General features: G+C 37.3%; 2 protein-coding genes across 13 annotated transcripts in view; one reads left to right on the top strand and one right to left on the bottom strand.

The window, feature by feature from the left end:
* CEP290 (centrosomal protein 290) overlaps nt 1-21,712 on the bottom strand; it is a 101,986-nt gene extending 80,274 nt beyond the window's left edge. Inside the window, exons 1-15 of one of the 7 annotated variants that reach the window (XM_075551207.1) lie at nt 21,369-21,602; nt 21,017-21,181; nt 20,672-20,801; nt 19,908-19,985; nt 18,922-18,991; nt 18,589-18,635; nt 17,097-17,240; nt 14,097-14,150; nt 12,761-12,913; nt 12,233-12,415; nt 11,186-11,275; nt 6,497-6,619; nt 5,145-5,268; nt 1,024-1,196; nt 172-334 (exon numbers count right to left, since the gene is read on the bottom strand). In XM_075551207.1, coding sequence (XP_075407322.1) covers nt 172-334; nt 1,024-1,196; nt 5,145-5,268; nt 6,497-6,619; nt 11,186-11,275; nt 12,233-12,415; nt 12,761-12,913; nt 14,097-14,150; nt 17,097-17,240; nt 18,589-18,635; nt 18,922-18,991; nt 19,908-19,985; nt 20,672-20,773 — 1,504 coding nt within the window. In that variant the 5' untranslated portion in view covers nt 20,774-20,801; nt 21,017-21,181; nt 21,369-21,602. The other 6 variants (XM_075551208.1, XM_075551213.1, XM_075551211.1 and 3 more) reach the window with 6 other exon arrangements.
* Nucleotides 21,713-21,799: 87 nt separating this feature from the next.
* The window catches only part of TMTC3 (transmembrane O-mannosyltransferase targeting cadherins 3), a 66,550-nt gene continuing 61,329 nt past the window's right edge, over nt 21,800-27,020 (top strand). The window contains exons 1-3 of one of the 6 annotated variants that reach the window (XM_075551202.1): nt 21,839-21,953; nt 24,414-24,472; nt 26,316-26,346. The gene's annotated coding sequence lies outside the window, so the exon portion shown is untranslated. Of the gene's footprint in view, nt 21,954-22,055; nt 22,333-24,410; nt 24,473-26,315; nt 26,347-27,020 lie in introns of those variants that run through there. The other 5 variants (XM_075551204.1, XM_075551200.1, XM_075551205.1 and 2 more) reach the window with 5 other exon arrangements.

Below are 27,020 nucleotides of genomic sequence, written 5' to 3'. Positions count from 1 at the left end.
CAACCACCAGACCCCAAAATATTTTAATCAGAGAGGCTCCACTTGTATTTGTTTTAAATGGTTTCACATATGGATGTATGTAAAAAATGCATTCAGCTATTTTTATTAAGAAAACAAGCAAAAATATTTGAAAATCAAATCCAGAAGTTACATATCTCCAAGATGGCTTACCTAAACGTTCTCTTAGTGCCTCGTTTTCATCCAGGAAATCACTGATCTTCAACTCCAGCTTATTGATTTCCTTTGTCAGTACTTCAATTTCTCGATCTCTTATTTTAATTTGATTTTTACCATTCTTGATTTCAATAACAGCATCTTCTAAGCCATATATTCCCTGAAAAAAGCCCAATCTAATTTAAAAATACTATGACTTAAACACACTGATCAAACTCAGGAATTTATTCTCTTATTAAGTATGCAAAGAAATGCACATATACCTAATCTTCATATCACTAAATAGTAATTTTTACTCTGCTTGTGTAAAAGAAACCCAGAAATAATGATGGAAAGAAGTAAAACTTCCTAGAGCAGAGTCTTAATGACAAAGAGATTCAGAAATATTACATATAAAATACTTAACAAAATATAGAACAGGCATATTCTATCAATAAAACATGCAAGTCATTAATTAACTGACATAGTTGTAATCATACTAAGAAAATATTTTAAAAATACAAAGTAAGTCTGTGTTGACAGATATTATAAAATTATCTCTGTTATCATCTTTATCAAATGAGTCAGCAGTGTCACATCTACATGGTGGCTAAACGGTACAGATTTCAAAGTATCGAATCCTGTTGCTTCACCAAAGCTGAATCTAGGGAGGAAATACTTCGATCAAAATGGTATGAAATGTACTGTCAAAAAGTAAACACTGCTTAAGAATTTGAATAGCACAAATTATTCTTTCATCAAAAGACACTTATGGAATGTTCTAATACAGTAAGCATAAACGGCAGAGTATTCTAATTGCGAGTGACAAGAATGATTCTAAACTGCTTGAGTGAAGATAAAAATACATACCGATTCATAATCTTTTAATCGCTTCAGAGTCTCAACAAGTTCTTTATCCTTTTCCCTAGCATCAGCCTCAGCCAACTCAGCGGTTCTCTCAGCTTCTTGAGCTTTCTCTTCTAAACTTTTTAGTTTTGACTGAATTTTCATATAATGAGACTGTTGAGAAAGTGTTGAAGCACCTACAGGGTGTACAATCCAAAGCCAGGAATAAATTATGTTGGTGAATCACAGCACTGTAAATCAGTGGTTCTAACTTTGAAAGGCAGGAGAGAAATGTTACAGCATTAAAAAGTCCCTTTAATAGGATGATTTTTTTATTTGAAAAATAAGAGTTTTAGGTTAGTTCTACTAAGAAAGGAGCTTGTTGTTAGGTGCTGTCAGCCATTCTGTCTCTTAACGACCCTATGAACACTGCCCGGCCCCGCGTCATCCTCCGTTGTGACGCTTGAGCCCACTGCAACCAGTCTCTGTCCACTCATATCGCCAAGCAACTTTGGCTTTGGTACTGACCCGCTGCTATAATAACCGTCATATCCCTTCGCGACCCTCTACTCTAGTTAGCGTGATGTCCTTTCCCAGAGACTGGTCTCTCCTGATAACATGTCCATTTCATTTTTGACACCTTTCCATTTTCTTAGATTCCTATTTCGTTACTCCACATTTCAATTATTAATGGGTGCTCACAGATGTGTCTTCTCACTTTGAGCCGGGCTTCATCCGCAAAGGAAGGTCCCACAAGTGTATTCCACTATGTTATTAATGTCAACTCCACTTTAGGACGTAGCTCTTCCCTAGTCACATTTGGAGTGTCTCCAGAGAGCTCGTCCTTACTTCCACAGCTGTCGGTTAGGTCAGTTTTCTGTACTATATAGGTACTAAGACTATCTAAGCCTGAAAGACTTCTCCAATTTGGATTTGTCTGTCCGATTGTTTGGATTAATTCACATTCTAAAACAATGAATCAGCCCACAGTAGCTCTAGTCCAGAGCAACTGCTTCCTGAAGTAAGAGATACTGCCTCCTAGGGGAGGCTGGGACCATCCTAGAGGGCTGCAAAAGCAATACCTACTTTTAATGGTCTAATCTCAGCCTGGAGGGTGCTGAGTTGTTTTGTTTTGTTTGGTTTGGTTTGGTGGGGGGTGAGGGTGGGTGGGCCAAACAAATTTGGGAACCCATGCTCTAGGGGATAAAGAATTTGCCTTAATTATTTCATTGTTCACTCAAGTCTTAAAACTGCAAATTGTCAGATTCTCCAGACTTAAACTCCCCTGGGGGCAAGAATGTTGTTTTCTCATTTTATGTAAAATTTCTAAGGTGCCTGGCAGTACTCAGTATGCTGTGCAGTTCTCAGAACTTTAAAGAAGCCTATTAAAATGTAGCAAACCTGAAAAAAATTGGGGGTGTCTTACAAACTGAGGGGCTCATCTTTCAGCACTATATCTGACAATGTTCTGCTGTTTTTCATGTTTTCAGGGGCTAATCCCTCAGAGTGGACAACCTTTTCATCATCTTTCATTGTCTGTTCTTAGTCTAGATGCTCTGATGAAACCTGTCCGTCAGGGGAGAGAGACCCTGCTGGTATTTGAAATATCAATGGCACAGCGTTCAGGAACACGCAAGCCACCACAACCATGACAAACAAGTGACACAAGACTGCTTACAGACTTCAAGAATTCTACTGAGCGGAAGGGTTTTGGTTGTAAAACACTGTTTTGTAAGAATAACCTGTGGGGCAGACTCTGCTAGTGGCCCGCACTATTCAACTTCTCTCTGTCCGCTGTAATGGAAGCATATGGGCACTTGGACTGGATGTCCAGTCTACTCCAGCAGCTTAGACGTGGCCGCATGAGCTCGGTCAATGGGATCTGCATGGAATGTCATGAATGAACTTTCATGAATGCCTCTTTCGTTAGTGCAAATACGGATGAGCAAGTTAAAGCTCAAACTGTGCTCTTGCCAGCTTTCCCCCAGATCCTGGATGCCTCCTCCCCCCAACTACCAGATCCGAATTCTACCTTGCAGGGCTGGATAGGACAGAGGCTGTACACTGGTACATATGAGGGCTGGAGGTACAGGAAGTCCAGGGTGGATGATACCTTCAGGACCAAGGGTGTGAGGGACGATGCTGGGAGAGTGGAGGGTGAGTGGGTTGGAAAGGGGGAACTGATTACAGGGATCCACATGTGACCTCCTCCGTGGGGGAGGGACGGCAGAGAAGGGAGGGAAGGGAGACTCCGGATAGAGCAAGATATGACAAAATAACGATGTATAAATTACCAAGGGCACATGAGGGAGGGGGAAGCGGGAAGGGAGGGGAAAAAAAAAAGAGGACCTGATGCAAAGGGCTTAAGTGGAGAGCAAATGCTTTGAGAATGATTGGGGCGGGAAATGTATGGATGTGCTTTATACAATTGATGTATGTATATGTATGGACTGTGATAAGAGTTGTATGAGTCCCTAATAAAATGTAAAAAAAGAAAAGGGAAAAACAGAAAGAAAGAAAAGAAAATGATTAGGGCAAAGAATGTACAGATGTGCTTTATACAATTGATGTATGTATATGTATGGACTGTGATAAGAGTTGTATGAGTCCCTAATAAAACGTTTAAAACAAAACAAAAAAAAAACTGTGCTCTTGCACATGAGATGGAAAACGTATGCTGAGATGGGCAAGGGTTGCTACAAACCTGATTTGTGTAGCTGCTGTACTAACCTGGAACTAAATGCATCAGCTTTGCTTATTTCAATAAAAGTATAACATCAATATGTGTTCCTCAATAATAAATTTCTAAATTGTTTAAACTGCTAATGTGTGTGATAATGCTCTCACTTGGATTTAAACTTAATCCTGACAATAGTTAAAAACAATGCCTTGTATTTTCTTACCAAATGATTAATAGATCACAATGTAATGTTTCTCACTATAAAACATATTGACATACACCATTCACAGACTTATCCGCAATCAACATCAACTGAGCCAGACTGACTTGAGGTCAGTAAGTCTGATTTTTTTAAAAAATATATGGAACATTTTGGTATTTCTGCCAAAAAGACGGTGTTTTCCTGCTTTTCCTTAGAGACATTGGTCTTCAGATATGCTAACTTATATAACATCCAATACGATAACTCCCTCTCACCGTTTCTAAGTTGTATTCAAATATTTCAGTGATTTTGCCTCAACATCTAAGTGTAAACTCACTCTCTAGCAGCATCACTACCACGATACCCCCACACCCATGACACACACTCACTTGCTTTTTCTCTTTTACATCTCATTTTTTATCCTCAGGAATTCTAAGAAACATATTCATAAGTTTATTAATTATCTGCACTGCTGTTACATAGTTCAACATTTTATTTTGTTGCATTCTTTTCTAATAATAAGGAAAAACTACTAGCAACCATGTCATCATTTTAAATTTATCTCATACAATCAATCAGATAATACAGGGCTGTATAATTTTCCAGAGAAGAAGATGATAGAAAATATGGCCTTCGTTAATAAGTGTAATGTAAACGTTAGTAATACTTACAGGAGCCAAGGTAGCAAAATGGCTACACACATGGCAGTACTCACAACTGTGCAAAAGGCGACACATTTGAATTCGCCTGGGCACTCCATGGGAGAAAGACCCAGTAATGCGCTTCTGTAAAGACGGCTTGCTGTTTTCGGAAGGTGGCAAGGTCAAATTTCAATTCAGTGACCCCAGGTCACAGATTAGAAGCGCTCCATAGGGTTTCCTGGGCTCCAGTCTTCAGGCCTGCAGTGGCACTGGGTGGGTAGAACCACTGGCTTTATGGTTGACAGCCCAGCACTCAGCTTTCCCGCCTCCAGGGCTCCTACCATAAAGACCACAACCAGAAAAGCCCACAGGGCAGCTTCCCATCTCAAGGAGTTGTGCCAACACCTGGCATGTTGAAATTAACTAGATGATAGATACACCACCACAACAGGACATATAACGTAAATAATAAATCCTGTATCTGTATTCTGAATATAAAATAAAATTGAGAAAGCACAATTTTATAGCTTCTTGACAAGCGTTTGTTTTTTAAATAAATTTTCAGATACTTAATACGTAGCATGGAAAATAATTGTATGTACTTTATTAAATGTTGAATTACCTTTGTTTCTTTGGAGTTCAGCTTTTAAATCTTCAATAACAGAACTATTTCTTTCCATTTCTATTGTATATTGTTCTACCTGTTCAGTAAGCAACTTAATTTGACTCTCTCGCTCCTGTATGCCCTGTAAGAGATTTTGAAATATCACATATACTAGTCCTTCATGGATATTCATCCGTTTTAAAATACAAGGGAAAAAGTTGTCTTCTTTTTCAATAGGCAGCAGAACATATTTTTTGAGAGACAAAAATACACTTTCTACTACTTTGTATCCCTTTACCCTAATAACATGAGCTATATGACAGGCATTCTAATATTTAAAGATAGATAAGACTCTAAAAAACAGGAATTCTGAATCCTAGTATCTTTGGCTTCTTTTGAATCTGTATATATTATTATCACCCATTCAGTCCCATCTTTGTACTCTTTTGAGTCTTGGTGTGCCTCTGTCATTTTACTAAAGAATCTTTCTTCTTCCAGCATTTTATTTAAAAACACCCTTGCCTGCAGTAGTATTCCTCAAATACTCCCTGAATTTCCTTTTATTTTCTTGCACTATAACTTGAGAGTACAGATGAGGAAAGTGTGACTTCACTCTCAAAATAAAAATTATAACTTGGTATAAATTATAACCAAACTGCCATGATATTTCACATTTACAGGGTATGTCAACATTGATCAGGACAGTCAGAGTATAATAATCCTTAGTAAGAGAGTATGAGAAATATTTGATTGTCCCTAAAAAATGTGTGTCTTGTCTGTATGAAAATAAGAACCTACAAAATACTTCGATTCCTTCTTCAATCTCTGCTGCTCGTTGGCTCTGACTCACCGAGCCCTACATGGCGTCTCTGAGGCTGCAAGTCTTTAGATACGCAGTCTCGCCTTTCTCCCACAGTGCAACTGCTGGGTTTCAATCACAGGCTGCAGTTAGCAGGCCAGCCATTGACTGAGTGTACTACCACCGCGTCTTACTCTAAAATTAACTCTCAATTTTTCTTGGGATTGAAGACTAAAAGTTTATAAAACATCATCCTGTAATAAAACAAAAACAAAAACCCCAAACTATTATACTAGTGCTTGGTGAAAGTTCTCACCACTAATCAAAAGGTCAGTGGTTCAAAGTTGCTGGCTGTTCCGTGTTCTGCTCCTGGAAAGATTACGGCCTTGGAAACCCTGTGGGCAATTTTACCTTGTCCTACCTGGTGACTATGAGTTGGATCTACTTAATGTCAGTGGGTTTGATGAAAGTCACATAGTTGGGTCCAGGTGAATTAATAAAACATAGTTCGGAGTTCCATGGTCAGCTCTGCTAAAACTGATAGATAAATCAAATTTGGGCATTGTTTTACCTGTTGTAGAGCCATAACATTACTTTTGTCAGCATCAAGTTGGGCATTTTTGAGTTTCTCCCTCAAATTATGTAACATTTGCTGATATTCAATAATTTCATCATCTTTAGAAGATAAAATTAACTAGAAATAAACAAAACAATGTTACACAAAATGAAATTCACTTAACAATTCCTCATTTATGGTGAATACTCTAATTCAAGGAGGCTTCAGAAAGCTCACCAAAAAATGGAACTTTTCCACAAACTTTTTGAAGCAGACTTCAATGAAATACAAAAAATAGAATCCTTTGAAATGAGCAAGTGACAGAAACTTTAATCTTTCAAATATGTTCCTTCAGTACTTACCATCTAAAGTTGAGTAAAAAACATTAAAAAATAGATGGCAAAAATTTTTGTATTTGTAGAATTCAATCATTAAATAATCTCTTGCTTTCCAAACTAGTTACACACAAGAAATGATGACTACTTCTATACAATTACAAAAAGTTTTATGCACTTTATATTTAAGAAGAAAATATTAAAATGCCACTGAGAGGCAAAATATATATTTTGAATAAATAGAAAGGCATATTAGTTTATTAGACAGAAGTACTAAATCTTACAAAGCTATCAATTTGACTTAAGTTAATCTATAAATGTAATATACATTCAATGAAAGAATAGATTTTAAAATGTATGCCTAAGGGCCAGCAAACGATCCCTGAACTAACTGCAAGCTTTTCTTTTGTGAAGTGTTTTGTTTTGTTCTTTGTCAGTGGTTTGTTTTTGTTGTTTTGTTGTCTGGTTGTATACTGTTGCTTTGTTTTCCTTTGTCTTGTTTTTCGTGCATGTTAGTGTCTCCACAGGTCTTTCTGAATAGGACAGGCTGGATGAACTATCTGGAGGAAAAACGAGGGGACCAACAGTTCCGGGGGGACTTGGGGTGGGGGGTAAGGGAGGTAAGGAAGTGGTGTTAACACACACAGGGAAAAGGGAACAACATGGGACCCAAAATGGTAGAGAGGGGGGAGTGGTAGGCCTGGTGGGGAATGATCAAGGGTAAGGTTGTGTAGAGAAGAGGTATAGCTGTAGCCCAGGTGGTGACGAAGCATGGTAGTAGGGCAGGAGGAGAGTCAAGGGAGATGGAGGAAAGAGCTAGGAGTCAAAGGGCATTTATGGAGGTCTAGACAAAGACATGTGCATGCAAATATATATAAGAGGATGGGGAAATAGATCTATGTGTCTATATTTATACGTTTAGTATTAAGGTGGCGGACGGACCTTGGGCCTCAACTCAAACACTCCCTCAATGCATGAATACTTTCTTTTATTAAATTGGAACTCTATGATGCTCACTCTCCCGACACAACCGCTGAAGCCAAAGTGGGTGAACAAGTAAATGTGGTGAAGAAAGCTGATGGTGCCCGGCTATCAAAAGAGATAGTGTCTGGGGTCTTAAAGGCTTGAGGATAAACAAGCAGCCATCTAGCTCAGAAGCAATAAAGTCCACATGGAAGAACACACCAGCCAGTGTAATCGAGTGGTCCCAAACGTATCAGTTATCAGGCATCAAAGAATAAAAAATCGTAACACTGGCTGCACACCTCCATGATAGGATCGCTGAAGACAAATGGGTGCATAAGCAAATGTGGTGAAGAAAGCTGATGATGCCCAGCTATCAAAAGAGATAGTGTCTGGGGTCTTAAAGGCATGAAGGTGAACAAGCGGCCATCTAGCTCAGAAGCAAAAAAGCCCACATGGAAGAAGCACACCAGCCAGTGCGATCATGAGGTGCCAAAGGGACCAGATATAAGGCATCATGCAAAAAAATATATATGTGTGTATATGTATATATATGTGTGTGTATGTGTGTATATATATATATATATATATATATATATATATATATATATACACACACACCATATTGAATAAAGGGAGAAGTGCAGAGTGGAGACCCAAGGCCCAAGTGTCGGCCAATGGAGATCCCCTCATAGAGGGGTTTAGGAGAGGAGATGGGTCAGTCAGGGTGCGAGGTAGTGCCAATGAAGAACACAGCTTTCCCCCCCAGATCCTGGATGCTTCTTCCCCCCAACTACCATGATCCGAATTCGACCTTGCAGGGCTGGATAGGATAGAGGCTGTACACTGGTACATATGAGGGCTGGAGGCACAGGGAATCCAGGGTGGATGATACCTTCAGGACCAAGGGTGTGAGGGGCAATGCTGGGAGAGTGGAGGGTGAGTGGGTTGGAAAGGGGGAACTGATTACAAAGATCCACATGTGACCTCCTCCCTAGGAGAGGGACGGCAGAGAAGGGGGGGGAGGGAGACTCCGGATAGGGCATGTTAAGACAAAATAACGATGTATAAATTACAAAGGGCACATGAGGGAGGGGGAAGCGGGAAGGGAGGGGGAAAAAAAAGAGTTCCTGATACAAAGGGCTTAAGTGGAGGGCAAATGCTTTGAGAATGATTGGGGCAGGGAATGTATGGATGTGCTTTATACAATTGATGTATGTATATGTATGGATTGTGATAAGAGTTGTATGAGTCCCTAATAAAATGTAAAAAAAGAAAAGAGGAGGAAAAAAAATAGAAAATGATTAGGGCAAAGAATTTACAGATGTGCTTTATACAATTGATGTATGTATATGTATGGACTGTGATAAGAGTTGTATGAGCCCCTAATAAAATGATTAAATAAAAAAAAAGAATTTGGCAAGTTGTTTCTAAAATTTACATTAAAAATATTAATAAAGAAAAGTTTAAAACATGAATAATATAAAGATATTTAAACATATAATAATTAATCTAAATTTACATGTAAAAATAGATCATACATTATATAATAGAAGACAGTCCAGACATAATATCAAATCAATACAAATTATGCATACATGAAATAAAAATAAAAGATGACATATTTAATAAAGGTATTATATAATTGGGTAGTAGCCTATCCTACTGTATCTGTTTTCACACCCTATACCAAATGAATTATATACATTATAGAAATTTAAATGGTAAGGATGAAACCAGATCATACTATAAGAAAATATAAGAAAGTGACTTAAATTCTGAAGCTTTTCTAGTTATGACATAAGGGCCAAAAACCATTACAAAAGAATAAGTTTAGACTCACTCACTCAGTCTCTCTCTCACTCACTCACTAACTCACTCACTCTCTCACTCATCCATTCACTCTCACTTACTCACTCTTTCACTCATCCACTCATTATCATTCACTCTCTCACTCACTAACTCACTCACTCACTAACTCACTCTCTCACTATCACTCACTCTCTCACTCATCCATTCACTGTCTCACTCACTCACTCATCCACTCACTATCATTCACTCTCTCACTCCCTCACTAACTCACTCACTCACTCACTCACTCACTCACTCACTCACTCTCTCATACACTCAGAAAAAAGAATGTTTAATCACAATATAAAAAGAAATAGCTCACATACGAAAGAATAGAAGTCAAATGAATCATGGAAGTAATATATTTGTAGTATATCTTACAATTATATGTATAACTATTTATCTTACATATCAACTAAGAAAAATTACACCAACATTTAAAAAGAACACAATCCTCTATACTTTAATATACCGATATGCTCGTGTATAACCCGAGTTTTTCAGCACATTTTTAAGGCAGTTTTTGTGGTAAAATTAGGTGCCGTGGCTGATAATCGTGTTGGCTTATACTGGAGCATATACGGTAAAATAATTTTACAAGATATATAATCCTTTTTAAAGGAAGTACAGAAGAACAATTTAACATGTTATCATTCCCCTCCAAAAAAAATCATAGCAAGTACAGCTGTTTATACCAAGGGTCTGAAGGTCAATCCAACGTGTGAACTACTTTTACAAAATGCTACTGGAAAACAGCCTGTTGTCTCGAGCTCCTTTTAAAGAAGAGTTGAAACAGGCCATGTGGACCAGATAGCCCATAAGTCTAAAACATTTACTGAGTTTTTACAAAAATGTTTGCCAGGCCTTGATTAATTTTATAAGCTTTTTCTTTTGCTATTATTTTAAAGTATTAGTCATCTATAAATGCTTCTCAGCTGATAATCAATTTCAATTACCCAACAAACCTGTCAGGAATTCAAGTGGAAATGATGACTGTGAAAGTCTTAGTTTTTTAAAAGTCAGTAATACATTCACCATTAGCTGAGAACATTCTTTTCAAAATCATTTTCCAAAGCACATAGCCCTCAAAATCCCAGCTTCTGTGACTTTGGGAAGGACAAAGACAAGTGCATTCCAAAAAGGCTTTCCAAATGACTCTGATGAATCTCCTTTCTTCCTCTCATTCCCAGTGAACATCAACAGTTTCATTAATTTGACATGGCAAGTCAAGTTAGAAAAACCAAAATTACACCTGGAACCAATATAACTAATATATATAACTGTGAATTATGTGAAGTATATACATACATTTTATGTAGAATTCTCTATTTCAGATGAAAATGGTATTTTCAATCTAGACATCAAAACTTTAAATTCTTCCAAGTGTAAATGTGTTAAAGGATGAAATATGTTTTTTTCCTAGCTAAATGTAAACTACATTTTTAAAATCTAATACAAAATGTCAAAACATAAGCTCTTTAAAGAAAACCAAGACTAAAAAACCTGAAATCTAACTACAACATGATAAAGCCGTGATAGAGATTCATAAAAGCACCTTCCATTCTTCTACTTTTGCATTGACAGCTACCATGACTGGATCATCTTCTTCATTTTTTGCTTTTAAATGTTCTGTGAGCTCCTGCACCTAAAAGGTAATATTTAGTTCAAGAATTGCTGCAAATTAATACAATACATAAACTTATTATGAATATCTTTTCACATACACATTAACCCATCACGCCCTGTCATAGGGTGAATTCTGAGTCATCGAGCCCACACAACAAAGTAGACCTGACCGACCCTCGGGGTTGACAAGATTATGAATTGTTAAGGAGCAGCTAGGCTCATCGTCTTCTGGGACACATATAAATTACACACTCGAGCAGTCTCTAATGAGAAACCCTGGTGGTAAAGCAATTAATTTTCATTGGCTTTGCTGCTAATTAAAATATCTGCATTTCAAACCCACGTCATTCCATGAGAGGACTATGTGGCCATCTACTTCCGTAAAGATTGAGTCTCTGGAAACCTTTTAAGGAAACGCTACCCTGTCCCACAGGGCTTGTATAAGTAGGAATCAATTCAAGGTCAATAGATTTGTTTATGTCTGCAGTAAGAGATAATAAATAATGGTTTCTACATAATTAGAATTGTAGAAGCATTTTTCATTCTTAGAGAATTATATTATAAAACAGTACTCTATCTTTAAAGTTTAAATCTATGTAAATAATGAGTTGTTTATTGGATTCCATTACTTTTATGGTGAATTCATTTTAAGGTATAAACATAATGGCCCACATGGCTTCCAAGTCTGTCTAATAAAAAGTTGCTATAATTACTAGATTTACAGGATTGCTGTCTCCACAGTGTATTAATTCAAGGAGCATCAATATAGCATAGTTGAGAGGAATTACAAAACTACATTTGGACAAATCTAACATCATGGCAACATGACTTATTTTTTTCATGTCTTATTAAGACACAAAAATTAATAATCTAAAAAGTTGCTTTTTAGCTTCAAATACACAGTCATGAGATTGTATAAAATTTGGGCAAATAAATAAAATCATTGTAACTAAACTATGTCAACAGTAATTCTTACTTGAAGCCGATAATGTTCATTTTCTTTTTTTAACTGATCGATTACAGTATCTGTTTGGTGTATGACAGCTTTCATTCTATTATATTCATCAGTCATCTTCTCCATTTCCTGTACAGACTCTTCTAGATTTTTCCTCATTTCTTGATTCTGAACTTCAATTTTCTCATTAGCTTCTGTTAAAGTCTAAGAAAGTTAAACATTCTGTTTGAAAAGTATTTTAAGAGTATAATGCTTAAATTAAATGGAGTCATACTGCCAATTATAGTTAGGAGAATTTATACCTTTGAGGTCAATTAGTATTGACTGATTAAGTCCAACAACATTTCATGCAAGAATTTCAATTCTTTTTAAATAGTGACAACAAGCACATATAAAAATAATGATCACAGAGTTGAAAAGTCAAATATGTCATTTATCTCATATTTATAAATATATAGCTATAGAAGACTACTGAAGAATTCAATTTGGGTTAAAATACAGATATATATTATAGCTAAAATCATTACTTTGAACTTTCATCAGTTTTACCTGAATTTCATCCAGATATTGCACAAGTTCAAAATTTTTCTTAGATAACTGTGACCTGTAGTCACTGTCCTCTCCTCTTCTTGATAAAAGTGTTTCTTTCTGTGAGTCTATTTGTTTCTGATAATCAATAATATCCTGACGAAGTTGCTCATTCTGTAGGTAAAGCAAACATCGCTTTTTATTAAGAAACTATCAAAGTAGCATGATATTCTCCTCTAAACAGTGGGTTTTGAAGCGATCTTTGAATTCGCAACGTTTATTGTCCATAAAGCCTCACCTTTTGCTTTAGACGTTTGTTCTCCATAAAGTGACAGGAAAAAGGTAATTAGAAATGAGAAAGGCAATACAGAATTAAAAATAATGTAAAACTAAAGAAAGCAAAAAATAGAAATTTTAAAAGACTAAGATATATTACTTTATGTAATCAAAGAAAATAAGAATAACTAAAAGCCAACACAAAGAACATTTTGATTATGTAAAAAGAAAGAATTATTAGGATAAACAAATAATCTAAGTTTATAAGGTTAGATAATAAATAAAAATTTTTTTAAATGCTGGAAAGAGTAAGAAAATTGGAAAGAAATTCAATCACATATTCAACTAAATATTAGAAAAGAATAATTTGCACATAAATCAGAAAGCAACTACCATGATCCGAATTCTACCTTGCAAGCCTGGATAGAGCAGAGGTTGTACACTGGTGCATATAGGAGCTGGAGGCACAGGGAATCCAGCTTCAGACCAGGGGTGTGAGGGGCAATACTAGGAGAGTAGAGGGTGAGTGGGTTGGAAAGGGGGAATCGATTACAAGGATCTACAAGTGACCTCCTCCCTAGGGGACGGACAACAGAGAAGGGGGTGAAGGGAGACTCCGGATAGGGCAAGATATGACAAAATAATAATCTAAAATTATCAAGGGCTCATGAGGGAGGGGAGAGCGGGGAGGGAGGAGAAAAAAAAGAGGACCTAATGCAAAGGGGCTAAGTGGAGAGCAAATGCTTTGAAAACGATTAGGGCAAAGAATGTACAGATGTGCTTTATACAATTGATGTATGTATATGTATAGATTGTGATAAGAGTTGTATGAGCCCCTAATAAAATGTTAAAAAAAAAACAGAAAGCAAGAGTTACCTATATAATCTAAAAGATTAATGCTGTAATTACTGGTCTCACTTCTTAGTATGTTTTCTATATTCCTGAGATAAAGTCATATCATAAAATCAGCCCACAAAAAGTCACATGATTCAGTTCCAGTTAACAAAAACTAAAAAATATATTTTAAACTATGTAATGACATTTTTATTATATCACAACAACTAAAAATTGTTTTACCAACCTCTCTTCTTAATTTGCTATTTTCACTTTCTGCCTCCTCATTCCGAAGAGCCAACTAGAAACAAAATAAACAAAACTTAATACCAGTTTAACAAAAAGCCAAGATTTTAGCTTATCAATTTGACTTTTAAATTCTAATACACACAGAATGCTCAGCTAAGCATCTCTGTATCTATTTAAAACATGATCAATGAGCCAAAAATTTTTGACAACTACTTAAGAATTAGAAATGATCAAATAAAATGGTCTTAACATTTGTTTTTTAATTTTAAGGCTATAGAAACAAAACAATTAAAATATTTAAATCTGAAAACAGCAGTTTTCTGTCCAATATCCTCATTCACTATTCTTCTTTGTCAAGTTTATATTACTTCATCTAATTAATCAATATTTGTAAATGTAAAGCAGTATCCTACAATACTCAAAAATAAATGAGGCAAAATCAGACTGCTCTAGATTCAGATCCCTTTTCTACCAAGTCTTAGTACAATGTGAACACTCATTTAGCTTCCTTTAATTCCGTTTCCTCGCTTTATGTTAAAAAACTATATTCACACATAAATTAAGCCAAACACTGCTATCAAGTCAATTCCAAGTCACAGACACCTATGAGACAGGATAGAACGTGTGAATTCCTAATTCTCAGACATGCTTTTTGATATCCTCACTGGGGCCTCTAAATCAGCATAATCATAACTGAAATAAAAATCTCAAACATTTCCAAACTCACCCTGGGCTCACTCTTAACAAAGGGCCTATCTACTTTCCCAGTGACCCACCTCAGAAAGTTGGTGCATTCAATTCGCCACTCTCCTCTTATGAATCAATAAATCTCTGCATCCATTTATATCTGTATCTCTGAAACATGTATGTCTCTTAAATCTCTCATTACTTTAATTAGGCCATGACAAGTATTTGCCTCAATTAGTAGAAATGTCTCCTTCTCACAGTCTTGGCTACCTTCAATCCGTTCTTTAGAAAGCAAACATTTAAAGTACAGATCTATCTGATCACAACATCACAGTGCTCAATGGAGGCAGGACTATGGAGTTCTGAACAGCAGACTCCCGGGTCTAAGGGTCTGGACTTAAGTCCGGTTGTATCGCTTATGTATGAGCTGTGGGACTGAGGCAATAAATTACCTTTTCAATATCATAATTTCTCTATTATATGATTATTTAGTTAATATTTATTACCTTCTATTTCTGAGATACAATGGACAAACTAAACCTATCAGGATGTAATGAATGGCAACCTTCTAAAGTACGAGAGAAGTAAAATAAACTTCGAATCATCAGGGGTGAGCAGGTAATACAATCAGGTACTAAATTTTGTACCAAGTTTACTGACAACTGAGACAAAATATAAAACATATTATGTTCTAATGGGAAATGTACCAGAAAATCCAATCTTTCCTCAAACTGAATTTAAATGTAAAGAAATTATTTTATAAAGTACAAAGAAATTGAGTAAGAGATCATCGTAACTGTTGTTGCTGTTCGGTGCCGTTGAGTCAGCAACCTTATGGTAGGATAATGAAACACAGCCAGACTCGTCCTCATACAGGTGCCTATGGCTGAGCCCGCCCTGCAGCACGGGGGCACTTCAACTTGGCCAGGTGCTTGCTACCCCTCCACTTTACCACGTACGATGTCCTCTCCAGAGACTGCTGATCTCCTGAAAATACGTCCAGAGTACTCACACCAAAGTCTCACCATCCTTGCCTCTAAGGAAACTCTGGCCGTATGTCTTCCAAGACAGATTAGTTTATCCTTTAAGCCGTGGTTTTAATATTCTTCTTTGGGACTACAATTAAAATGCAGCAATACTTCTTTGGTCTTAATTATTCAATGTCCAACTTCACATACATACGATGCCACTGCAAATGTCATGGCTTACGTCAAGTGCACCTTAGTCTTCAAAACAACAGCCTTGCTCTTCAACACTATACAGAGCTCTTGTGCAGATTTACCCAATGCAACACATCTTTGGTCTCTTGACTGCTGCTTCCATGAGCACTGATTGTGGATCCAACCAAGATAAAATTCCTTGACAACTTCAACTTTTTTCCATTATCATGATGGTACCTACTGATCCAGTTGTGAGGATTTGAGCCTTCCTTGCATTGAGTTTTAATCCATACTGAAGACTGAAATCCTTGATCTTCATCAGCAAGTATTTCAAGTCCTCCTCATTTTCAGCAAGCAAGGTGGTGTCATCGGCATATCGCCACACTGTTAATAAGCCTTCCTCCCACCCTGATACCACTTTCTTCTATATAGAATCTAGCTTCTTGGATGATTTGCTCAGCATACAGACTGAACAGATATGGACAGAGGATACAACCCTGATGCACACCTTTCCTGATTTTAAACTATGCAATAGGTAAAAGATGCTTACATAAAAGATGAAAAAAATCACGATTTCAAATATGAATCCATTTATAAAATGCTTAACATCAACTAAACTTTTCAAAAACCACATAAAATAAATAGTATACCTAAAAGCAGGGCATATAACTTATTAATGAACACATTATGAAAAGATCTACTATTAAATAAAAATATCAATATAAGTAAATATACCTTCTTTGCCCCCAATTAACCTCTTGCTTATGAATGTAACTAATTTCTAAAGATGACCAAACCACTAATCAAAAGGACAACATCAATTTTAGATGCACCATCATAAGTATGGGCATCAATTCCATGGCAATGAGCTTGATTCTCTTTGTTTGGCAGGGGTGGGGCTGGGGGTTCATTCTAAGGTTTGTTGAATAATGCCATCCCAATATAATCAAATAACTTCCAAGTCCTAATCACCAGAAGTACCTATTCTACTATTTTAAAGAAGTAATGATAAAAAGTGATATAAAACCTCAGAAGTAGAGATCATCCCTCAGATACAGCATGCATGCATACATACATCAAACCATTATCATTACATAATCGGGCATAGTTAGATAACTTAAACCTTAAAAGTTGTTAAAAATATGCCTTACTTGTTCATTAACTTTCTTCTCTTTCTCTAATTCCTTTTCCATGTCCTCTAATTCTCTATCTTTTTGTTCCAGTTGCTTTTCAAGTTCGCGGATTTCATCACGTAAAAAGCGAGTGTCACGTCCACCTCCAGACTGCTGTGCCATCTAAGTGTAATAGAAGTGAAAACAAGCTTCATTCTATTTGGAAGTTCATATGAATCATTAACAATCAAGAAGCGACCTTGACTTTAAAATTTTATTCTATTTTAATAGCAAATGATTAAAATGATATTAACTTAAGGAACTTTTTTTTAAATCCAATTATTCCCTTGGTTCAAAGGCAGAAAATACATTAATTTTTCCCCATGAAGCACCGAGAGCTAGAAATAATCAACTGCCAGTTACTGACACTCTATGTAGCCAAAGAGCCATGAAGACCCCACTAAGTAACAAATGAATACTTAAAATGGCTTCAAAAAGTTCTAACTTCACTTTCCACCAACATTTTGAAGCCCCTTCATCATGCAGGCAATGAAATATGCTTTCCTCAACCTTAAATCTCCGAAGCCGAGCTACCTAACACCAGCGCCTCTGGTGATATTCTTAGCTTGGACTTTTCTCCACAACTACCTTTACACCAGGGTTATTTAGACCAGTGCTATTCAGTAGAACCTTCTGAAATAATACACATGTGCTCTGTGCTGTGTTCAGTAGTCACTAGCTGTACTTGACTCTTGTGGTCAGCACAACTGATGAACTCAAATTCTTAATTTTAATTAACATAAACATAAATAGCCTCAGTGGTTAGTGCTATTATAATGGATAGCTCATTTTGTTTATCTAAACCAGTGCTTCTTAACCTGTGGGTTGTAACCCCTTTGGGGTCAAAAGACCCTTTCACAGGAGTTGCCTAAGATCATCGGAAAACATATATTTCATTCTCCTCTTGCACTTCCAAAACATTTCATTGTGCTAAAATCCTTTCCCAAGAAAAATTAATACTTCACTGGATCAGCCTCTTACTGAATCACGTGGATCTTAGTACTCAAAGAGATATCTTTGATTTTTATTACTTTAAAGTGGCACTATATAAAAATTTTTTTTTTTAAGATTTTGTAGAGACTTCCGGTTAGCGCGGGGAAGCTAGGCTTCTCCTTGTTCTCCTAGCAAGTCAGGAATCAGACTTCCAGTTAGAGTGGGAAAGCTAGCAAGTCAGGAAACAGACTTCTGATTAGAGTAGGGAAGCTAGGCTTCTCCATGTTAAAAGAAAGAGTTTGTCATTATTCTTAAGGTTTTCTAGTGGATAGCCCATCCAAAGTGAACAACGTGTGCCTTCTTCCTATCTGGCTCCTCGTCAGGGAGTTCAGTGAGACCCACGCATCATGAGCGGCCCTGTCGGTACTTGAAATACTTATAGTTTACTTCTGGAATACCAGCAGCAAGCAAGTCCCACAGAAAGACAAAACACCACCACCTAGTGGAACTACAGTAAAAGAAATACAAAAGGACATACCTCCAATTCATTTTCCAGTTTCATTAATTTACTTTTTAATTGATTTTCTATTTGAGAGGAAGAAAAGCAATTCAATTGGTTAGCTTTAGCTCAAGTTAAACTTTCAAATGAATGTCAATAAGATAAATTTTAAGATTCCAAATAGATGATGATATCAAAGTAACATAAAAGGAACTGTTATAAACTTGACCTAAACATTAGGACTTAATGACAATACTTTAAAAATAAATTGAACATTCACATTTTGTACATTAGATTTTACTTTTAGTACTGGTTGAACAGACAGAAACTTTTATTTAATAGCATAATTAACCTTTTTTCCCAAGCACATACCAAATTTTGCTTGTTCTTCTCCAGCTTTTTCAACTTCTTCCAATGCTAGCTCTACTTCTTGAGCTTTCATCTAAACATTAAAAAAGGAATGATCTCGTACACTTTAACATTAAATATATGTACCAAGAATAAAAATATTGTTTTATTGTTTCACCTCTCAAGGCCTCCAATGCATGGCACATGGAGTTATGCAGTACATATTTACTGGAAATTAAGTGATTTTTCTTAACAAAGACTGTAATTTCTATTCTAAATGGTTGGAAACATCTTTATGTCTTCTTTTTCCCTTCAAGATTTATCTCCAAGATTTATTTTTTCTTTTAAAATTTCTTCACTGTGTCTGATATGCAATTTCAATTGTCTTTATTCTAGTCCATAATGTTCTGCCTAACTTTAATTCCCTACAATTAATACTGTGGGTCAAGCCCAGGTTTCTTGGGCATATTTTTGCATTTGCCAATTGTGGTTCAAAAATTACTCACTCTTCATTGTTCATTATAAAACTTTTTTTAAGCCTATCTCCAATCACCCACCAATGTTTCTTTCTTTTACAACTGATAACCCACTTCCTAGGGTCATCTCAAGTGTAAATAAACACATTTTCTCTTGTCTAAATTTACAATAACTCCGACTTCTAGAATCTCCATGTCATCTGGCTATTTCCTTTAACTACCTTAAATGAATTATTAGTCCTCATCCTTTAAGAGATTTCCATAAACTTAAAAAAAAAAAAATCTTCTATTACACAGATGTGTTACATTTGAGCATGCCCACTGTTTTCCCCGTACATTCACGAACATCAGAGTCAAACTCACTACCTTCAAGCCAATTCCAACTCATAAGGTGACCTACTAATGCTTTGCCGACTTAATGCTCTAAATCTACATACATATGGAGATATTTTTTTCGTGGTAATTTAGACTTTACAACATATTTTATTTATATTATCCTACTTATGATAGCAAAAATAATTATTTAATACAAACCTTCATTAGTGATTGAGTAACTCTGAAAAGGTGTATCAAACTATCTTGATTTTCATTTTTTATTTCATTAATTTCCACCTAAGTGAATAAAGAAACAACTTTGTGTCATTTTATAATACTTAATCAAATATTAGAACACTTCCATACTACGGTCAATAATTTCAGTGACAACTTAATGAACTATAGTTGCACATATGCTACATATAATATATACATAAACATATTATGGAGTTTCATAAAGTGTGGAAAAATTGAATTAAAGGATAATGGAATTTTTCTATGAATTTCTTGAAGTACCATATATAAATACATAAATCCAAGTATTGATACTGTAACCAAACACATAAATATATAAAAAGAACCCCTGCTGGAACTGAGCTGCTACCCCTGTTCACTAGCCTCTATGAATGAGAAGGAATAAGGCTCTCGGCTCCCAAAGAAATAAATCTAACTCTGCCATCAGTCGACCCACATGGACCTTATGGGACAGGGTAGAAGCTCCTCTGTGGGTTTCTGTAACTCTTTACAGAAATAGAAAACCTGGTCTTGTGTCCAAACAGAGGATAGTAGTTTCGAACTGCTGACCTTGCAGTTATGCAGCCCAATGGTGACCACTAGATTTAGTCTCAGAAACCCAAAGAGCAGTTCTCTGTCTGACAGGGTCTCTATGTTACACTAGATGGCATTGGGGGGAGTGGGGGTAGGGTGGGGTGTGTGTGTGTGTGTGTGTGTGTAAATAAACGTGTCATTTATCTAGTAAGCACCTTGGATAGGGAAACCAACAAATTATCTGCCAGTTCTTCTTGCCGAGGGAGGTCATCTGGGTCAACTTTCATTAAATCTTTCCAGTTTATATTAGGAGGCATCTTGAATTCTTTTACTGTGCTTTACCTTCTGCAACAAAACAAGGTTTCCAAAGTAAACATGGTCATTTTCTAAGTAACATTAACATTTACTCAATATAACTGTATGAGATTGTTGGCAGAGATTTTGCTTCTTAATATTTAAACTGTTAACTGGACACACTGGAAACCAGGTAGGTAATAAATGAGTAAAATAACTTTGATCGAAATTATGGCATTTGACTAAAATCGTCAGAACTATTGTACCTGTTCAATACAGATGGTTTACTTGCTAAAATTGATGCAAGTCAAAGGTAAGATTCTGGGTCTTCTCCCCCACCCCTTTTATCACCAATTTATGAACACATCTAAGCGTCCCAGTGGCGGGTGTGCAGTGAAGGCTACAATTGCCCCGATTCTGAGAAGCAGGAACTGCGGAGAAAAGGTGTGTAGATAATTGGTGAAGATGAAAGAATACCGGCAGGGAAATCGGTGGGGTGGGGGTGGGGAGAGGGTGGGTAAACAGGGAGACTGAAGCAAAACAGGCGGAAAATTCGCTGGCCAGAATAGAAGGGCTGGGAAAGTTGAGTGTTGCACAAGGGCCCTGAGGCCAAAGAACCTGCGTTTGGAACTCCCGGGTCTCGCTCACCGCTGACCAGGAGCCACCTACGCAGACCAAACCTGGCAGTCAGCAGCGTCCCCTCATTTAGCGCACCCATGAAAACATGCCCCGCCGCTGGGCCTAGATCGCTCCCAAGAGCAGTTCCCACGGCCTCCCGGTCCCGCCAACTGGTCCCGTACAAGCAACAGCGGCAGTGGCTGCTAAGCGACACCATTCCCCACCCTGCCAAGGCTAAAGCAAGGCCCCGGATGCACGAGCAGCCTACATTTTACGACAACGAGTCATGCTTTACGTTCAGATTCTCCCACGGGGCTCCTTCGGCTGGAGGTTGAGAGACCTGGAGACGGCGTGAGGACTACAAATCCCAGCATGCCTTCTTCTCGGAGGCCTGTGTGTATGCCGGGAGCTGAAGTTTTAGAGGGATAGGGCGTTCCCAGCGTGCAGTGCGGGGGCTGCGACTCCACCGGGGCTGCTGGGTGGGACCGTGAGGGCGGAGGCGCGGTGCTTTAGGTGTACCATGACTGGAGGTTCGGGGGCGCCCTTCACTGGACTGCTCTTCCGGAGGCTTCCCTGAGCAGCCAGGTGCGGTTGTGCGAGTGGGTGGGCCGCGGGGGAGGACTGGAGGGGGGCAGCCCCGGTTACGGAAGCTCTTCCATCTGGGAAAGAACCGCCCCGCCCGAGTGAGTCTGAAGCGGGTCTGAGCCCCCGGCGGTTCAGACGTCCGTAGGTGGTGACCAAGGTGGTGCTTGCTGAGAGGGAAAAGGAAAAAAGTTTTTGCCTTCTTTGGTCTCAGAATCTGCCTTCAAGCCATAGAGGGGGGATGGTGGGGGCAGTGCCGCGGAGCTGTTAGCTTGGGGACTAGTTGCATTCCGCAGGCACCGCTTTCCCCGCCCCGACGGGCCCTGATGGCAGACCCCTTTCTCGTTCCTGCGCGGCTCCAAGGTGGAGGAGCGAGCCGAGAGTGAGTGCTGGGGGCAGGGAAGGTAGTGATCATCCAGGCCAAACACGAGGGGTGGCGGGGAAGCGGTGCTGACGGCCCCGCGTCTGCCACTTGCTTGGTTGCCAAGAGGCCTGGTGTTCGCCTCATGGTCTGTTGGTTAGGTGTTGGTCCACCAACCGCAAGGCTGGCGGTTCAAAACCACTAGCTGCTCTGTGGGAGAACGATGAGGCCTTCTAATTCTGTGAAGATTGACAATCTCGGAAAGCCAGTGTCAGCTTTACCCTGCCCTTTAGGGTCTGAGTTGGGGCAGTGAGTTTCCTTTTTTGAGTGTGCCCTGTTATGGGAGGAATGCCTTCTCAGGTGTTTGCCACGATTACTTCTATTCATTTTGCTCTGGACTTGAAATCTAAATGTTATTTCCAACTGTGTGAACTAGTACTTCTCTCTGTTGTTTTAATGATTGGTAGTTGTTTTTTTTTCTTTTAAAAATAAATGCTGGATTTTATCTAAACCACCTAACTGGGTAAGAGCAAAAAATAGATCAGCAGAAAGTAAAACAGCCAGTGATATTGTGAGATATATGTCAAAGACATCAGATCCTTTACAAAAAAGATCTGTGCAAAATAACCCACCCCGATTATCTCAGTTGTTATAGTAATCCAATGAAATATGTACTTACATGCCCTCAGTTTCCTACCAAGTTTGAGAAACTGGAGCTGATGAGGTCAAACTTGCTCATACTTAAAATAGTGTGGTTGATTGAACAGCCATCTTGCTGACTGGAAGATGTGTTCTTACTTGGTATACTGGGAGTCATTATTTATAAAGTGCTGGTTCTTCTAACTGTGTAACTTTATGTACTCAAGAATTTAAATTATCATTCATGTTCATTGTTTTAAATTCATAACTTAATGGGAACGTGGGGGTACAATTTAATATTTATTGGACTCGTTCTAATGTCATATAATTGCATGTTTATTTTCATAAACAGAATCTGTTAGTTTTTATTGCAACAGCTTGTTGTCAAAACATTCATTATAACTCCTATTAGTTTACTAGGTTTGTTCTGCTTGTTTGTATTGGTGTGGTCTACTCTATTTCCCACCTCTTCTTGTTCACATATACGTTCTCAGCACTTCAAAGTGACAGCATAAACTTTGCTCTCATTTTTCAAAAGTAAAAAATGGCTCAGATGAAGTAAATACTTTCCTGTTTTTTAAGTTTTATTTCCATATTATTCATGAATTTTCCAGTATTTTGATGAAGAATATATTTTATCACAGAGTCTGACTGAAATCAAACGTATACTTACATTATATTATTTAACTCATTCTAAAAATAAGCTTGAAGTCGTACACTCTCTCCATACCGGGTATGCAAAAGAAAATATGGTCTAGGTCAGTGGTTCTCAAACTGTGGGTAGCGACCCATTTGGGGATCAAACAACCCTTTCACAGGGGTTGCCTGATTCATAACAGTAAAAAATTACAGTGATGAAGTAGCAAGGAAAATAATTTTATGGTCGGGGGAATCACAACAACGTGAGGAACTGTACGAAAGGTTGAGAACCACTAGTCTAGGTTCTAAGCACTATAGGCTTTGTTTCTCACTGTATAATAAGGAAATTTAAACTCAACTTCCAGTCCAGTCGCTCACTGGTTAATTTTGAGGACATTCACCCCTGTTTTTTCACCAAACTTTCTTCACTAGTTATTTTACCAAAAGCAGTGATTTATATTTCAGTTTCATAAATGTCCATGTAAAGGAACACTAGCCCAGACATGCCTTCTTCCTTCCCTAGGCCTTTATGAGCAGCTGTATCTGACAAAAATCACTTCACCAAAAAAAGATCGCCCTGTTATAGTTGCTACCTCTCTTCTCTGTAGCAGTCAGCTTAGTCCTTCAATGAAATTTCCATACACTTTTTGTTGCCATCCCAGAAAAATTAATGTTTGATCACTTCTCCGGTATCTAAGATAACATTATAATGACTGACCATAAGAAATGTAATATCCACAATTTAAAATTTATTTTCACTCTGTGCTCATGGAGAGAAATGAGTTGGTAGCAAGCTGACACTTGTCTGTTTTCAACATGAGGAGACTGGAAAGATTCGTAGGAGTCACCGCAAATGAAGAGACCAAGAGTTAGCAGGCCACAGGTCTGTAATCTTTAAAAGTAGAATATAGTAGATTATTCCTATTAACTGAAATGATTTAATAATCGAATTATTAACATGGGAGGGCATTATTTTTTAATTTAAATATTCCTAGATTCATATAAAGTTTTTACAAATTTGTTTTTTACCCACAGTTATACTGGGATAACTATTGGAATGAGTGAACATTCAATTATGTTGAAGAACTTGTATTAAGTTTTATATCTCTGTATACTCATGAGTGCCCTTGCAGTATGAAATTATTATGTGCCTTAGGTAAATAATACGCCAATAGATTTTTTTTTTCAAAGAAGTATTAGAAAACTTGTAAAGAATTCTGCTTCCATTTAAGGTTTTGGGGCATTGATATCATGAAAAGAAATAAATTTGATCAATTATTTGAGAACAGTAAAATAAAATATTTAAATATGAAAGAAGTTAATATAGACAATCTTGAAGATTCAATATTTTTTAAAGCAGAATTTATAGCAAAAGTAATTGGAAACATTCCTGATGATGAAATAATTCAATTTAAATCAAATTAATTTTATATGTAATTACACAATCTTCAATTGAAGGGTATTGTTGCTAGATGTAGGTATTTGTATTTCTAAGTTGTAATCCTTTGTTCAAAACCTGGCTAAGAGTATGCAAAAGCAAATCACGAATGTGATGAGATACGTAGTTTAGCTCTGTGTCATGTTGGGTTGTTAGGAAATGAAATCAGCTAATGCAGTGGGTTTTGGTTTGGGGGAAATCTTCGAAAGTTCTATTGCCTTGACCCTTTAGAGCCCTTCAGACACTGACTCTCAATTTAACTTGGTTGATTGATAGTAAAACAAAAACAAGAAGTAAACAGGTTTGAAAACAGTTTGTACACTATGACTTACCTGTTTGCTCTAAGAGCGTTTAAAGAAGCCTAGGCTAGCCTTCTAGTGAATGTGACCAAGTGGAGACTTCGTCCAGAATCTCCAGCCCTCGTCTGGACAGGTGGTAACTGCAGCAGTGTGAGGGAGCCTACTCAGGACCAGCAGCAGGACCGTTCCACCCCAGCCCTGATTGCTAATCCACAACATATGAGTGTACATTTTTATTTTAGTGGTCGTATATCGAGGATACATTACTGGTAAGTAGGGAATAAACATGAATAGTGTATATTGTGCAATGCCGTTCACTGAATGACAGTTATCCACTCATTGACAAACATGGTGCTTTCTCACATTTTGACCTGTTCACCTGCAGAGGGCTGAGAGAATTTTTCACATTTCCCTAAGGAAGCTTAATAAGGATGAAGGGAGAGCTAGTTCTAGTGTAGGATATGTGCTCAGCTCTGGCGTCAGCTTACGTCTGTTCCAAAAGCACACCTGCAGGAGCGGACATTGGAGAAAGAGGTAATTGTAAATAGACCACAGCAAAGGAAAGCTGAAATTGTTACCAGCTAGCAGACAGAGAGATAAAAGGAACTTGAAGTAAGTCTCCGTTATTTTTGTTGTTGTTCTGGAACCCTTAAGCAGCTTTGAGAGTCTCGGTTTAGAGTGTAACAGTAAACTCTTTTTTTTTTTTTTTTTTGCTCTTTTATTCATTTCTCTTTCCATTCACTCTAACCTTCCTGGGTTGAAGTATGATTAACAAAAATAAAAGGTTTTGTATCTGGGAGAGAAAAGATGACTTTAGCCCCATTCCTTGACAGCAGTATTTTCATTTTCAGTGATCTAAGCTTGGCAGAAGAGAATCCCTAACATTAAATCAAGTTCATCTTATTGAGTATTAAATTGGAACTGAGTATTTCAATTACTAGATGGGACTGCAAAACTGACTGTACCACGTTTTATTTCCTTGTATTCAGGAGTTATCGGATGCCCATTATGTATGCCCAGGTAACTAACTTAGCACCCTTAGCACATTTAAAATGTGGTTAAATTTCTTTAACTTAAAGCTAAATGTACAAATGTAATGTACACATTTTATTTAATGATTAGACTGCCTGACTTGATAGTAAAACCTTTCTAATACTTAACTTTTATAAAGCTAGTAAATTCGCTTAAAACTAAAGTGATTCTTGAGTTCTTTTAAAAATTCTAATATCATTTGTAAACAACTTAGCTTAATGCTTACACTTTTCATCTAAAATCCTACCTATGTTATTTTGGGGATACCCCTCGTATAAATGTATAAGCCAAGTTAGATGTAAGACAATAGAAAATAGTTGGATTTTGGTTAAAAGACCTTTGATTAAACTGAACAAGTTATGGGCTATATGTTCAACCTCTAACTTACTAGGTAATAATTGTTCTTTATATACATAAACTATCCAGATATAAGCTTCATTAACATTTCAGAGGATCTGTGCATCTTTTCATTTATCTGTTTTCTCACGGGACTTATTTTATACTACTGGAATCAAGTAAAATCATGTATTATTAGAGCTGCCTTATGTATGACTATATATGTGCCAGGTAACCTGTGATGATTGAAATGTCATTTTATACTGTTAGCCTTGGTTCCCAAATATCAACTGGTACAGTAAAATACTGTGAAACCTGTTGCCATC

The sequence above is a fragment of the Tenrec ecaudatus genome, chromosome 6 (genome assembly GCF_050624435.1).
Source record: "Tenrec ecaudatus isolate mTenEca1 chromosome 6, mTenEca1.hap1, whole genome shotgun sequence".
Classification (NCBI taxonomy): domain Eukaryota; kingdom Metazoa; phylum Chordata; class Mammalia; order Afrosoricida; family Tenrecidae; genus Tenrec; species Tenrec ecaudatus.
Note: the sequence above shows the minus strand (reverse complement) of the source record. Positions and strands in the feature narration are given on the sequence as shown.